General features: G+C 29.2%; 3 protein-coding genes across 3 annotated transcripts; 2 read left to right on the plus strand and 1 right to left on the minus strand.

The window, feature by feature from the left end:
• The first annotated feature begins 90 nt into the window (after nt 1-90).
• Nucleotides 91-1240, plus strand: LOC119680498 (39S ribosomal protein L47, mitochondrial). The gene is made up of 5 exons (XM_038093328.1): nt 91-242; nt 304-598; nt 653-789; nt 864-1004; nt 1069-1240. The coding sequence occupies exons 1-5, from the start codon at nt 142-144 to the stop codon at nt 1211-1213; spliced, it is 819 nt and encodes a 272-aa protein (XP_037949256.1). The 5' UTR covers nt 91-141; the 3' UTR covers nt 1214-1240.
• On the minus strand, nt 1238-2850 carry LOC119680497 (MATH and LRR domain-containing protein PFE0570w). The gene is made up of 2 exons (XM_038093327.1): nt 2659-2850; nt 1238-2589 (listed from the first exon to the last, which is right to left on the minus strand). The coding sequence occupies exons 1-2, from the start codon at nt 2848-2850 to the stop codon at nt 1279-1281; spliced, it is 1503 nt and encodes a 500-aa protein (XP_037949255.1). The 3' UTR covers nt 1238-1278.
• Nucleotides 2851-5034: 2184 nt separating this feature from the next.
• On the plus strand, nt 5035-8874 carry LOC119679683 (ras-like protein 1). Its single transcript, XM_038092173.1, has 5 exons — nt 5035-5307; nt 5553-5855; nt 5921-6061; nt 8319-8434; nt 8497-8874. Exons 2-5 carry the CDS (start codon nt 5717-5719, stop codon nt 8671-8673), a joined length of 573 nt encoding a protein of 190 aa, XP_037948101.1. The 5' UTR covers nt 5035-5307; nt 5553-5716; the 3' UTR covers nt 8674-8874.
• The last annotated feature ends 6137 nt before the right edge of the window (nt 8875-15011 follow it).

Consider the following 15011-nt stretch of genomic DNA (forward strand, 5'->3'; position numbering starts at 1 on the left):
CCAAAGTGTGACAATTTGGTTCAAACTGCTATATCTAATGATTTATGTTATTAAAGTAGTAACACAGCTGTTGGATGACATTTAGCGAGTTCTTTATTTTTCATTAACATTGTTTTATTAACAAATTTATAAAATAAAACGATGTCAAATATTTTCAAATGTTTAAATATAGCCAAAAATATAACTACTTTATGTCAGTCTGTCGCGATTAAAGCAGCGCAATCAAATACACAGTTGTTAAGGTAAGCCATATATAATATTTTTTAATTTTATATAACCTAAAACTCCTGCGTATTATTTCAGTGCCGCAAGGCATGTATTACCAAGTGTAGTAACAGGCACGAATTCAGTGCGCTCACTTCATTCAACAAATGTACGTTATGACTTGATGGAATTTTTCGATGATCCCAAAAACTGGCCTGAGAATGAGGTTAAAGTTGGACGTGCTTGGAAATTAGATGAATTACGTATTAAGTCCAACAAGGAATTACATCAACTTTGGTATATTTTGTTGAAGGAACGTAACATGTTACTAACAATGGAACATGAATGCAATGACAAAATGGAGTTATTTCCAAGTCCAGAGCGTGTAGATAAGGTTAATTGTTTAAATAAATATATAATGTATATTTAATAACATTATATTTTGCAGGTGAAAATTTCAATGAATAATTTGGAAACGGTTGTTCGAGAGCGTAATACAGCCTATCATTTATTGGAAACTGGTGAGACAGGCGAAAGGCCAAAGAGATTGGTATCAAATATTATAGGAATGCGTTCAATGTACAAGTAAGTGATAGAATTTATTATGAATTTGAATATAACAAAATATGAATTTAAACTAACATAACATTTTTACTCAGGTCTAGCGAACATGCTATTCCTTCGCATATGAACAAGAAATGGTTCAAAACGAGGTCATTTAGCTATGGCGGTCATGCAGTACGTAAATTCTTATTGTTGTTCCGTGAGAAATTGTACAATGAGAAACGCAAAGCCAGAGTGTAAGTTTAAAACAAAAACAAACTATAGAAGTTGTTTTAAATCTTTTATATATTTCTATTTTAGACGTTCTCGCAATAATGTTATGATGTTATTACGTCGTTACCCGGATCTGGACCTAAATATGTTGCGGAATAAATATCCTGATGCTGATATTGATAAACTAATTAGAGATGATAAAATACGTGGACATTTTGTTCCGAAGTTTTAAAAAATAAACCAACGTAAAAATTAAAATTTCAAAACTTTTGTATTAAAAAAAATAATTATTTAGTATCAACTGTCGTCGTCATCAAATTTTATCTTTTTACCCTCAAACGCCGTTATAGTTGGCTTTTGTTTTTGTTTCGCTGCCCAAGAAGGATGCAAATTGTTTTCAACTTTATTTGATGTTTTCCCTTTACCAGCACCGTTGCTATTTTTGTTTTTGTTGAAATTATTTTGTGGCACAGTTTGTTCCATATTATCATCATCATTAAATGTTATTTTTTTGCCTTGAAAATTTGTTATAATCGGTTTTTGCTTTTGTTTCGCTGCCCATGACGGATGTAAATTTTCTGATTTATTCATCTGATTATCTTTATTTTTCCATTTAGAATTTAATTCGCTGTTTTGTTTATGGAAATTACGGTTTTCAGATTGATAGTTATTTCTGTCATGTATCTTTCTTTTGTTGCCAACATTTGATTTATTATTTACTACCTCTTCGCTAACATTTTGCGTTTTATTGGTAACTATAGCCGTTGACATATAAGGTTTGCCAGTTTCGGTTATAAAGAATGGGTCTTCCACAAAAATGTTTTCATTTACGTTGACATTTTTTGATGGTGAAATATTTATATCTGTATTTTCTCGAGCGCCATTTGTAATAGGATCATCTTTAATTTTCGAATCTTCATTAACATATTCATTAGCCATTGAAATTTCTTCATTATTGCCTATGTCATTATCCTGCCTACTTTCAATATTCACGGTACTGTTTATTTTTACCTTGCTGGTAAGATTGGCTTCAGACTTAATTTGATTTATTTGCACTGCTTCAACTTTGTTCTCTTTTTTTATTTGTTTAGTATTATTTTCTTTTTTATTTTGAAGTACATGCGTAGCTTTAGATTTCTCTGACTTTAATTTGTTACTTGGAATTTCAGTAATAGATTCTTCTAAATCCTCACTATCTTCACCTTCTAGTTCTTCTTCTATCCAATTTCCAGAACTAGATGTCAAATTTAATTCTTTATCTTGGCTATCGTTGATTTTATCAGCATTATTTTCTTGTAACCATTCTTTTCTTTTGCGTTCAACATTCCTTTGGTCTTTTATCTCTTTACGCTTTAAACGTCTATATTCAACTTTTTCCATTTTAGTCTGACGCTTACTATTTTCCATTAACTTCTCTTTCCACGCATTATCTTTACTATTAATATTTAATTCTTCATGAATTTTTTTAACTAAATCAGCTATCAACTTATTAGCTGCAAGCATGGCAATCACAATTTCCTCTGGTGCAGCTCTATCGTTTGTGATGACAGCTGTAGGATTTTTTTCTAATAATAGCACACTCTTGATTATTTCAAAACGTTTAAGTTTCTAAAAAATAATTAAAATAATATTTTTATAAGTATTTAATATGTGTATATAAAAATGTTATAAATCTACCTTAAGGTGCTCCAAGTAGGCTACATTTCTTCTCATCCGATTTTTGTTTTTAATATTTTCGTCATTTTTTTCCAATAAGTATTGGAACTTTTTTAACTTGTGTACTAATTTATTTATTATTTGATTGCGACCTTGCTGTATTATCTTTTTATTGCTTATAACAATATTATTAAATTTTAGTTTGTTAAACATGTTTATATTTTTCTATATTTTAAATAAACACATGTTCGGCAATTTTTGTTGATTTTGTTTTGTTAACATATGACACTCAGGGTTGTATTTTGTTACAATATTTAATACGTTCAAATTGTATCATAGAGTAAGCCAGAGATTTATCACGATATTAGCTGTAAAGTATCCTACCTAGGGTCGCACTTTTTCAATTCTTTGGGCCTATTTACACTATCATGAACGTAACATGATCCGGTTAGCGATAGATGGGAGAGGGAAGAGAGTGTGATGTGAATTCATGAATTTCACGCGATGAAATTTGCTGCGTATCTTCAGCTTGACACGCATACATATGCAATGTTATGTTTATGTTTACCTTTTAATTTACGTTTAAACAAAACAAAACAAATTTCAAGCTCATGAGAATTCATTATAGTGTTAACTGAACTGACAGTTCATCTCATCTCAGTGATGTTGTCGTCAAGTTCATTTCACGTTCATGATAGTGTAAATAGATCCATTAAGAGAGCTAAATTCTATTTCCCTAGCTCGTGTCAATGGCTTTGTGGTCAGTCCTAAATGGTTATAGTAACAGGTGTCAAATTCTCAAGTGTATCACAATAGACTTCATGGTCTAAGTGCGTGACCCTTTGGGGGATGTTGAACTGCACTTGGTCGTCTTCGATAAGTGGCTCCGGGACGTAGACCCGGCCGTTTTTGGAACCTAAATCATGATACTCATTTATTACATATAAAAAAAAATATTTTACTTAAATGCATTGAACGCATTTAATAATACTTTATTTAAATACTAATATGTGTATGGTATGAAGAGGTTACTAAATAGAATGTGTAACACACAAGAAGATGTTTCGTCTATAAAAGTAAATTGAAAACTTGTTTGAAAATCTATTATATTAAATTGAATTTGCTTAATTCAGTGTAAAAAAATCCATACCAATTTAAATTTAGTATAAAATAGTTGCGTTTTTACTCTCTTTGAAGGTCCAATTCCTACTGTTTATTATTATGAGTATGGATTTTTCATTATGCTCAACAAACATTATAGATTTACAATAAAACAGTTCTAAACTCTTGAATTTATTAATTCTCATTTATTAATGAAGCTACAAGTTAGAGCAAAAATAATTATTTCACAATGTGTTGTGCTTATTAAAAATAAAATACTTTAATACGTTCATTGATAATATTGTCAATATCATGTTCCTTTTATATATAATTTATATTAATATTGAATTTTTAAAAAGGTTTTCGTGAATTTCGTGTGCTGACTAAACATTGTGGCCATAATCCACGAATTGAGATACGAACTGCTATCCCATCCAGCATATTCTCCAGATTTAGCCCTCCTGCGACTATTTCCAAACCTAAAGAAATGGAAAGAAAAAGAAAAATTCACTTATTTCTATTTTCGTAAAAATTTACGAGATTGTCTGCTTTGAACGGCTATCAAACATCAACTGAACGACGTAGCTTGCTCAAAATTAAAAAGTTGCCCACTAGTAGATTACAGAAATTTAAAAAGGCACTGACTTATCAAACCACCCTCGTATTATCTCTACAATTCTGTTCTACAATCGTTATTACAACAACCTCTTGCTTAGTTTACTCTCATTCAGTAATTACTGTATAGCAAGAACATTCTACCTACAGTCACTAATTTACAAAATTGGCTTCGATATATTTGTTGTCAAAATACTAAGCCTTCATTAGTCTAAAATTCGCCTTTTCCTTGATACCTAGAATGGAGTTTCAGATTTTGACGTTAATAAGATAATGTTGGAATTTATCCCATATTGGATTCTTAAGTGGTGGTTTTAATGGGGTAAAGTCTTACACTGTGACATTCCATGCATTGCACTTACCAAAAAAAAAGAGTTGTAAATAATATTATTAATATAATATTATATTATTAGTAGATTTTACATTCGGTAACGTAAATGTGTTAAACAATTATTTTAAAAAGTCTTCGAACTTTGATTCTATGTAGTAAACTAATTTACATATATTTACCCGATATTGCAATGGTAACCTTTGCAAAACTTTTGATATTTTAATATATATACGCCATTATTATGACGATATTATAATACAAATATGTTACATGTCATATAAAATTGGAGACTTAAGTTAAGTTAGAAAAAGTCCGTAATTGAACACACTCTTTATTTAACAAAAGCCAAAATGGCGACAGTGTGTTAAAGAAACGGCAAAAAACGGGTGGAAGAAAATTGTTTCTTTCGATTTTAATAGTATAATAAATTACTAGGTTTTAGTAAATTAGGTGCAAATAAATTAATTGCTTAAATTAAAGAAAGTATTATAAATAAATAGCGTTGAAGTGATTTAATTACGAATGTTCTGGAATTTTAGCTGAGATTTTAAATAATCGCCCAGTGTTGTGTGTGTGTTTGTGTATATATGTGAAAACAAGGAGGAGCAAAGCAGTAAATTAATGTGAGGAAAAATACTCATGTTTTCTTTTTTGTAATAAAAATATATACAAAATTCTTAAATCGCAATGAAAAAATGTTTATAGAAAAAGGCTATTTATATAAAAATGCCTTCTAGAAATGAGTCACGTTTTGTAATATATTTTCAATTGGCAATTTCAATTAATTTTACTAGTTCATCTCGTTAATGGATGCATTTGTGTGTGGCATGTTTTTTCATATACACCATTTTTTCTTATATGCTTGCAGTTTTTTATGCTGCAACATCACAACAAAATTTAGTTTTTGTAAGACAACAGGCATCCCAGCTGAAACCAATACACTCATACAAATACGTACACTTGCAACAGCACTGAGCCGCCGCACTTATTGAGGCATAAAGAAACGTTTAATAAAGAAACCCGCAGACAACAATGACGGAGTACAAATTAGTTGTAGTTGGTGCGGGTGGTGTTGGCAAATCTGCACTTACAATACAATTAATACAAAATCATTTTGTAGACGAATACGATCCGACAATTGAAGATTCCTATAGAAAGCAAGTGGTCATAGGTAAAGTTTTTTTAAATCATATATCTTAACGACATACTTTATTGTAAAAACATAATTATTTTCAGATGGTGAAACGTGTTTACTAGATATTTTAGATACAGCAGGGCAAGAAGAATACTCAGCTATGCGTGATCAATATATGCGTACGGGGGAAGGGTTTCTGTTAGTCTTTGCTGTAAATAGTGCAAAGTCCTTCGAAGATATAGGTAAGAAGAATTGCTTATATGAGCAAGATTGAAATTATAACCGACAAGAAAAGTTAAGTGCTTATATTAAATATCAAATTCGGGAGTACTACGTTTTTTAGAGAATATTGTATCTTCTAAATGTGCATCCACACCAAACCGAACGCTTGCGAACGAACGAATATTCACAGGTATTCGTACCTGCAAAAACTCGTTCGTTCGCAGTGATTCTCTTTGGTGTGGATGCACCTTAAAGAGTGCAAGGTATTTAGATTTAGTAAAAAAAATAATGCTTTTAGGTTCCCCAGCTTACCGAACATGTTAGGTAAAGTTAGTATGGTGATCCCATGAAATTGACTTCCATATAGGCCAAATACATTTATTCCCATTTAAAAAATCTATATATTATTTCTCTGTTTAAAATTTTCTCCTAATGGATTATTAAACGAATTACTTTTATCAATTTATGATTATTTATTTCTCGCTTTCAATATAGTCGCCTACCAAAAATAAGTTTTTTGTTAAATATTTTTGTACGTAATCACTATTTTATTAAAAATTTAAATACGCTTAAGAAAATATCTCTCTTTAAACTGTTGCATTCATAGCAACTGCAATGTACGTAAAATCATACAGGTAGGATATCGACAAGATGTGACAGGTTTTAATACCAAGTCAGTGAATTCTTTTAGACATCCACGTTAAGGTTTTTCAACACGTGCTAAGCAGTCACATCTGCGACTTTAATGTGTCTATTCCCATTATGTGCTTTAATAGTTCAACTGTTTTACTGCACACACAAAGTTATAGCTGATTAATTTTTGATTCTATGGAGCAAAGTCGCTAGGGCTAGTTTCAATATTTTTTCTCTACACTATCACTCAATTCGATGGTTTGCTCCTTATCTCGCATATTTTAACTACTATCTTACTACAATAACAACAAAGATAGGTAATCCCATAATAATGACTTTAAGCACATTCTATTCAGCTGCTTTGTACTGAGTAATATTCTAGCTTAACCTTATTTAGGTAACAAAGATCCGTTACATGAGCTAGAACCAAACAATTGCGTAACAAATACTCTTATTTATGTTATACTGCCTTCTGTACAATTGTTTTATTATAATTATTTTTTTTTTGGTTTGTTGATAGAGTTAAGTTATAATCGAATTTATTTCATATTTATAAATTCTCTATACACTATTAATTGACAATGCTACGTCTTAATCTGACGCAGTTTCAGTCGAATCAAACCTTTCAATTTTCTTGTTTATATATTTAAATTTCCATTATTCGACTGTTTCTGTATCTTTTTCTCTTTTTTTAATATGGCCTTGCATCAATCCCTGAGTTTTTTTACAATATGTGTGAATATGCTTCCTCTTCGTTTGGGCATTATTTGCAACAAGAGCTGTGTTTTATACGAAGCGCAGGTCGTTGTTATTGTAGCCCGCAGGGATCTAAAAAACAAATAACATAAAAGGAATTACATGACGAATAAATAGGTTAGGGTATGGATTGGGAATGGTTGAGTGGGATTGGTGGATTTTTAGCGAGTGGGGTTCTAGCTGGGCCTAAATTTCGGAGGTATTCTTCAACTTTGATGACTAAGAGCAGTTCATCGCCCCTCAAAAGAAGTTTTACAAAAATTTATGTGTTTATAAGACATTTGAAGACGTTTGTGCTTATGAAGAAACTACTTTCAACACTTACTACATATTTTTATGGAAATAACAAATATATTTTTCCACAAGTAGCCAAGGTTGTACAAACTTTCAATGCTCGAGTTCCAGATAATGAGTTCTTGGCAGCCTTTTCCGAGTTAGTGCATCTGGCCTTTTTTACTCTATAATGGGTGGGGGGTTTCTACAGAGTCCCACCCATCTCACTGACTAATTTGAGTATTAATCATAATCTTCGTGATTATTCAATGATTGATCTAAGATCTGCGTACCGCCCCGTGTGGTTAGTGATTACTTTGAGATTAGATAGTGCTAGTTACTCCTGTCGGCATGGTATGGTCAGCCAAATTTCAATTAATTAAATAAATTTTTGTCCTTCTCTTTTCTTTGCTATTCGAATCCCTCTAACTCTTAAATAGTTTCTTTTCGTCATAAAGACGCGTCACTCTCGGTAACAAAATATTAACAACAAATATGAATTTGTATAAAATGGAAAATAATTATTACCATTATATATATATTTATCAATTAATAAATTTATTATATCAGTAATTTTATAACATAAACTAATGAATATTTAATTTTTTAATGTAGGCACATATCGTGAACAAATTAAACGTGTTAAAGATGCTGAAGAAGTACCGATGGTACTTGTTGGCAATAAATGTGATCTACAGGCATGGGCAGTAAATATGAGTCAAGCAAGAGAAGTGAGTATACATAATTAGTTAAACTTTACAATTTATATAATTAAAATTTAAAATACTTTTAGGTGGCCAAACAATATGGCATTCCATTTGTTGAAACATCCGCCAAAACGCGTATGGGTGTAGATGATGCATTCTATACGTTGGTACGTGAAATCCGCAAAGATAAAGAGCATAGAGGGAAAAAGAATCGTAAGCATAATAAACTGCCGCATCGTAAATTTAAATGTGAGTTGCTTTAAATAAAAAACAAAAAAAAAAACGAATGGAGAAGCAACTATAGGTTGATATAAACGATGAAGAGAAAAAAAGCACTTTCATATTTTTTCATATAATACTAATTCGTAAACAAGAAGTAAAATACCCAAAACGGTATTTGATATATATAGATATATCAGAACATATATAAAACAAAATCAGAGGATAAAATATTTCATCATTTAGTTACAATATTTTTTATTAATTATAAAAAGGTAAACAAACCTTTTTTTGCTATCGAAATTGATGAAGAAAAAAACAACTAAAATTATTAAACCAGGCAACGAGCACAAATTTTTTCCAAAACAAAATTTAAATATTTTTTCAAATTGTATTAAATTTTGATATATATTCGCTCTTACTGAGTTTTGAGTTAAGATAAACAAACATTCTAAATTAAAGTTAAAGAGTTAACCTTATTAAATGTAGAAATGTGCCCAATAGAATTTTTCTACATAGGTGCTACCACTGCAATAAGGTTGTGTCACCCCAAGGTAAAGTAATTCAGGAAAATTATACTGTCTGCCGTCAAACATAATTATAGTGAAATTTAAAACTATTGACTATATGTATTTTAATAATACTTCACTAATTATTTCCGAATATATTCTGACACATTCTGACAGTTGTTCAAAATTTTAAATTCTTATTGGGACCTGTTGTGATGATAGTTAATGTTAAAATGAAAACAAAAAATTTTTAATATTGAAAATGTTTACACAAAATTTTTTTCTAACTTTTTTTCCATCTACATGGAGTCTCGTAGATTCCGCGATAAAAACTAACCTACCCTATTCCATATTGTTAATGCAATTAACCAGCATTTTATTATGAAGTAAGGAGCTTATAGACGACAAACATTGGTTTGCAACGCCGTTGTTAGCTTCAGTAGTTTGTGATAAAATAATTCATCTATAATGTCAAACTGTTTGATTTTAGTTTAAATCTTTTATATGTATGCGTACTTACCAATATTTTTGATTAACATTTTGGCATATATGTTTGTGAATATAGTTATGTTTATATGTATACATTTACATTTAAAAGCTGATTTAGTTGTGCCGCAAACAATCAACAGACGCATGTTAACTTATGAAAAACAGTGCCTAAGGAGCATTAGTATTAATATGTATAATCGATAGAGAAAAAAAATATGAAATATTCTCCTTCAAATGTGAAGCTAACATGCTTCACTTATTTCTATATATATCTCTATCTTCTAATGATAATTTTCAGTTAAGGTAACATTTTTGTTTTATATAGTACCTTTCTCTCTTTACGATCATTTTCATTTAAGTTTGTTAACATAAAAATATTAGTCTCCTGTTCAAAATAATTTATAATTTCGAAAAACATCGAAAACATAGTATCAATTTTTTCCATTGTTTTTAAACAAAACTTGCAAGTTTTCAGGATAGTTGTGAATTACCTCTAAGACAATGATATATAGAAATTTATATCGCATAAAGTACATTTCTGGAAAAGTTACCTAAAGGCAAGTGCCAGGAGTCGATCAGAAAACAAGAAAAAAAATTGTTTTACTTTTTTTCGTTAACCCATTAGTATTTTCTGCAATGTAAACCAGTTTTTTTTTTTTTGTAATTAGATGAAGTATGTTTGTATACATTAAAGTATTATTAATATTTTAGTAAAAAAACAAAAAAAATAAAACTAGAACTTATTTTAGTTTTAAATTAAAATGACGATTTATTTAAATTTGGTTATAGATGGGTTAATATTTAAAAACTATAATTTAATAATATATACTATCGTTTTTAACTTCGTCTATGTCTCCTTATTATTAAATAAAACAAAAATTAAGTTTAAATTATGTTCACGTTTAAATAAAATTATATTTTTAATGAAGAATGTTTGTTTAATCAGGACTTCATCATGTTATAAATTTAATAATAAATTACTTAATGATAATTTAAAGTAGTTGATCTCTTAATTAAGTAAATTTATTATTTATATAAATGCAAAACTCGGTGAGAGCTCATTAAAGATATTAATAAGTTTCTGCTGTAATGTTTTTATATTTTTAACATAAATAATAGAAAAAAGAAAAGCAGTAAATTCCTTACGAACGCACAAATCTATAATTTTTTGTATTTTTTTGGAATTAAAAAACTTTAAAAATATTTTTTAAAAATTTTGTGTTTATCATTTTGGTGCTAAATGAAAATTTGCGTGCAAATTTTATATTTTGTGTTAAAAAAAGAAAATTGTTGCAATAGAATTTAAAATCGCTTCCATACATTTAATCCGATTTATTCAACGATAGTTTATTTTTGGAAATATTTTTTTAAACAAAATTTTATTGCAGAAATTGTAATTGAGAAATACTTTTAATTGCCATATTTAATTATTTGCAAGTTTTATTACGTTTTTACAGTAATTATTAACAATATTTAACTGATAATAAATATTATACAACATTTTATTAATAATTTATAAAAAAAATATTATTTTAAAAATTATTATAATTTTTTTATGCAAATTATATGTATGTGTTTTTAGCTTAAAACTAAGTACTCTGCCAATTAAAAATCGGAGATTTTTTTATGTAAGATTTTATTTAATTTTTTTATATAAATTAATTTTTTTTATTTATCAATTTATTGATATAAACACAAATATATTATTGCAAAGTAAAATAATAATAAAAATGTTATTTTACATAACATTGAATTAATTGTGTTTATTATAAATTATACATAAACAAAGTATGAAAAATAAAATTAAAAGATTGTATACCGAAAATATATATTTTGTATTAGTTTTATTTGAAGATAATTACAAGTCACTTGTCTCAACGAATGACCGACCTTGTAGCGATTATACTTTCCATCCATCATGGACCCAAAAAGACGGTAATACTATTTGGGCCACAAATGTTTTTACTAATCTATGGTATTAAACAAAATTCAGATTGTAAATCGAAAGAGCACAATTTCTCGAAAAATAAAATTGTAGACAGATAAAATAGATAAAAAACAACTCAATTCAAAGTCACTCATATGTACGATGATCATGTGTCGCTCACCTATACCATGAAGGACCCAAAAGGGCTGGCCGCCTTTCTGGGAAACGACAATAATTTATTTGGGTTACATCAGCATGAGGACCATATAAGGAATCTAATTAATTGCTTATATTAAAGAAGTTTAACTAAATAGAGAAATCGTTTTAGAAACAAGCGTTTTGGATCATGGACCCAAAATGACGGTAATACTATTCGGGCCATAAAAGTTTTTACTAATCTATGGTATTAAACAAAATTCAGATTGTAAATCGAAAGAGCACAATTTCTGGAAAATTAAAATTGTAGACAGATAAAATAGATAAAAAACAACTCAATCCAAAGTCACTCATAAGTATCGATGATCATGTGTCGCTCACCTATACCATGAAGGACCCAGAAGGGTTGGCCGCCTTTCTGGGAAACGACAATAATTTATTTGGGAATAACAGCTACAATTATTATATTATTTGGAGAGTAACTTTATGTTTTCATAAAAGAAAGTTTATTGGATTAACTTTAACAATATTTTTAAATACTTGTTTTATTAAAGTGTAAAAGATTTTTATTTATTGAATTTTGAAGCGATCTGATAACAAAGAAGGAAGCACCAAGGTACAAAAATAAATATTAATAGATTTATAACCATAATATTGTCCACAATTTGATATTACCATCGTTTGCATTGTTTAAGTACTAAAAATAGACTACAACTATTACAAACTTGTGAAGAGTGAAGTAAATAACTTAGAAAATTGTAAAAATCTTTATACAATCCTTTTATATTTTTTATGAATATTACATTCTGAAAGTTCAGGCAAAAGGTCAGCTATTTATTTAGGAACCAAAGCGCATATTATTCATGAAATTTTTTGAACATTTGAAAGTTTGACATAAAAGTTGGATGAAAATCAAAAACTTTGATATTTTCACAAAATTGGTCTTGTTTTGTCGTACACAATCGGATTTTTGACGACTTATATTCAAAATTTCATTCACTATAAGGGATGGAAGCGAGAGCATCGTTTAAATGCATGCATGATGTTATTTTGCAGTAAATTTGTTGTTAATAATAATAATATGAAGGGAATAAAATATCAGTTGAGATGTTAAGATTTCTCCACCCAGTCCCAGGTAAGCTTCACTCATCCCTACCCATACCTCAACTTTACTCCTCTAACTTACTCCATATTATTTTAGTTATCTCATCCGAGGCCTCTGTGCAGTGATTTGTCAACTTTTTATGTACTTGCTTTCAGGTCAGCCTTTGGCTACTACCACAACATTAAAACAATAACTGCAACATCATATCATCGAGAGTTTATGCTTCTTGGTATTAATTGATTTGTATCTATAGTAATTAGTCGAGTGATATTTTTAATTCTGTTATTCTTAAAAAAAAATCCAAATTTTTCTTTCTTTGTGGACGATTTTACGCTCAAGTGGACTAATTTCTTTCCATCTATCCTAAGATGATTGAGGACCATATAAGGAATAGGTATAATTAATTCCTTATATTAAAGAAGCTTAACAAGCGTATTGGATGGCATATCTAAATTTTAGATGGTAAATTTAAGTTTCCAATGGCACATCTAAGTTTTCGATGACACATTTAATGTGGGGTGTAAGATGTGAAGTTGAAGTTGATCGCAAGACTTCGCCGAATTAGATATAGGGGATATAAGAATATAAGAGATAGGCAAAATAATCTTTCAGTGCATTTGTATACAGACATAGGCAAATGATTTTGGTAAAACTGTTCATGTTTTAATAGATGTGTGCAAACTTGAAATAACCTATCTAAGAGTGTTTTTTTTATATGTTGACAAAGATTTCTATATAACATATTTGTTTGTTAAAAATGTAGATTTCTAACCGTCAACGTAGAAAAAATATCCCAAGCAGATAAAAGTTAATATTATTCTATTCTATAAGAATGCCGGATGTAAGATTACCACTTAAGATTTATGAGAATGAAGTAGGAACCAGCAGAAGAAGAGGGCGACCAAAAACACGATGGAAAGGGAGTGCGCAGCAGGACTTTAAAGAAATGAACATAAGAAATTGGAAAACAAAAGCAAAAAACAGAAAATTGGAAGACTGTTGTTAAACACGCTTAGGTCCTACATGGACTGCATAGTCACCAATGATGATTGTTCAATAAGGAATTGAAGGAATTAAATATTCAAATATTTATCGCTGCGTATATTCGACAAATAGGTATACACATACATACCAAAATGTATCTTAAGTATATTTAGCCGACCTCTGACTTGTTCACTCTCTTCCCTTTTACTCTAATACAAATATCGTCAAAAATGAAGCAATTCCCTTTTCATTTTTAAATTAAGTAATTCTTGAATGGTCACTAACGTAGAATGGATATGGATCAACTTAACACATAGATTGGATACAACCTAACGGTTTCATGAAGGCAAAATTTAGCATTGAAAGGTTAAACTCTGAAAATAGTCTATGTGAATATGAACTTATTTAAAATTATTCATAGAAAACTTTATTAGATTTTTCGCTTAGCAAAGTAATAACTCCAACAATTTGAATTATTCGTACTAGTTCTCACTCTCTGTAACAGTGGCGGGGCTAGGCGTCAGAGATGTCGCGCCCACAGGGACCTTGCAAAAAGTTACCGATTGTGGATTCTAAACACTTAATAATTATTTTGAACAATTTGGTTTGATAATGGCATTCACCATATTCGAAGTATTTCCGAATGTTTACACAGTAACCAGATTCATAATCACAGTTCCAGTCAGTATAGTTTCGACAGAAAGAAGCTTCTCAAGAGAATCTGTCTCCATTGGAAATTCTATAAACTGAAGTGAAAATAGCAAATTATGATATAATTTAAAAAAAAAAAATTTGAAAAATTTCTGAAAGTAGAAAAATTCATTTATTTTAATTTGTGTTTATTTTAATTTGATTAGCAATAAAACATTCAATCATGCTTTGTCGTATATATATTAGTGAATGTAACTTATTTACTTTTACAAATGGGTTATGTCGCTGACGTCCAGAGTTGGTCTAGCTCCGCCACTGCTCTGTAATATATAACAACCGAGTTTAACTTGTAAAAATAATAACTTAAGTTTTTATTGTAACTAAAATATACACTAAATTTACTAATATAATTTTTTAATTCATGTTCCCTTATAATATAAATAAGTTTAGTTTATAAGTTAAATTTAACCACGAATTGCAATGCATTATGATAAATTTCATAACAATATAAATAAGACGAAATAATGCAACTATGCAAATTCGCTTCAGAACTCACTCATC

Source organism: Teleopsis dalmanni, chromosome 2 (assembly GCF_002237135.1).
Source record: "Teleopsis dalmanni isolate 2A chromosome 2, ASM223713v2, whole genome shotgun sequence".
Lineage (NCBI taxonomy): Eukaryota > Metazoa > Arthropoda > Insecta > Diptera > Diopsidae > Teleopsis > Teleopsis dalmanni.

Coding starts and splice junctions, on each gene's coding strand:
- LOC119680498 (XM_038093328.1), top strand. CDS start 142: ATGTCAAATATTTTCAAATGTTTAAATATAGCCAAAAATATAACTACT. Junction 243..303: donor TCAAATACACAGTTGTTAAG/GTAAGCCATATA, acceptor GTATTATTTCAG/TGCCGCAAGGCATGTATTAC. Junction 790..863: donor GGAATGCGTTCAATGTACAA/GTAAGTGATAGA, acceptor ATTTTTACTCAG/GTCTAGCGAACATGCTATTC.
- LOC119680497 (XM_038093327.1), bottom strand. CDS start 2,850: ATGTTTAACAAACTAAAATTTAATAATATTGTTATAAGCAATAAAAAG. Junction 2,590..2,658: donor CCTACTTGGAGCACCTTAAG/GTAGATTTATAA, acceptor ATTATTTTTTAG/AAACTTAAACGTTTTGAAAT.
- LOC119679683 (XM_038092173.1), top strand. CDS start 5,717: ATGACGGAGTACAAATTAGTTGTAGTTGGTGCGGGTGGTGTTGGCAAA. Junction 6,062..8,318: donor AAAGTCCTTCGAAGATATAG/GTAAGAAGAATT, acceptor TTTTTAATGTAG/GCACATATCGTGAACAAATT. Junction 8,435..8,496: donor ATATGAGTCAAGCAAGAGAA/GTGAGTATACAT, acceptor AAATACTTTTAG/GTGGCCAAACAATATGGCAT.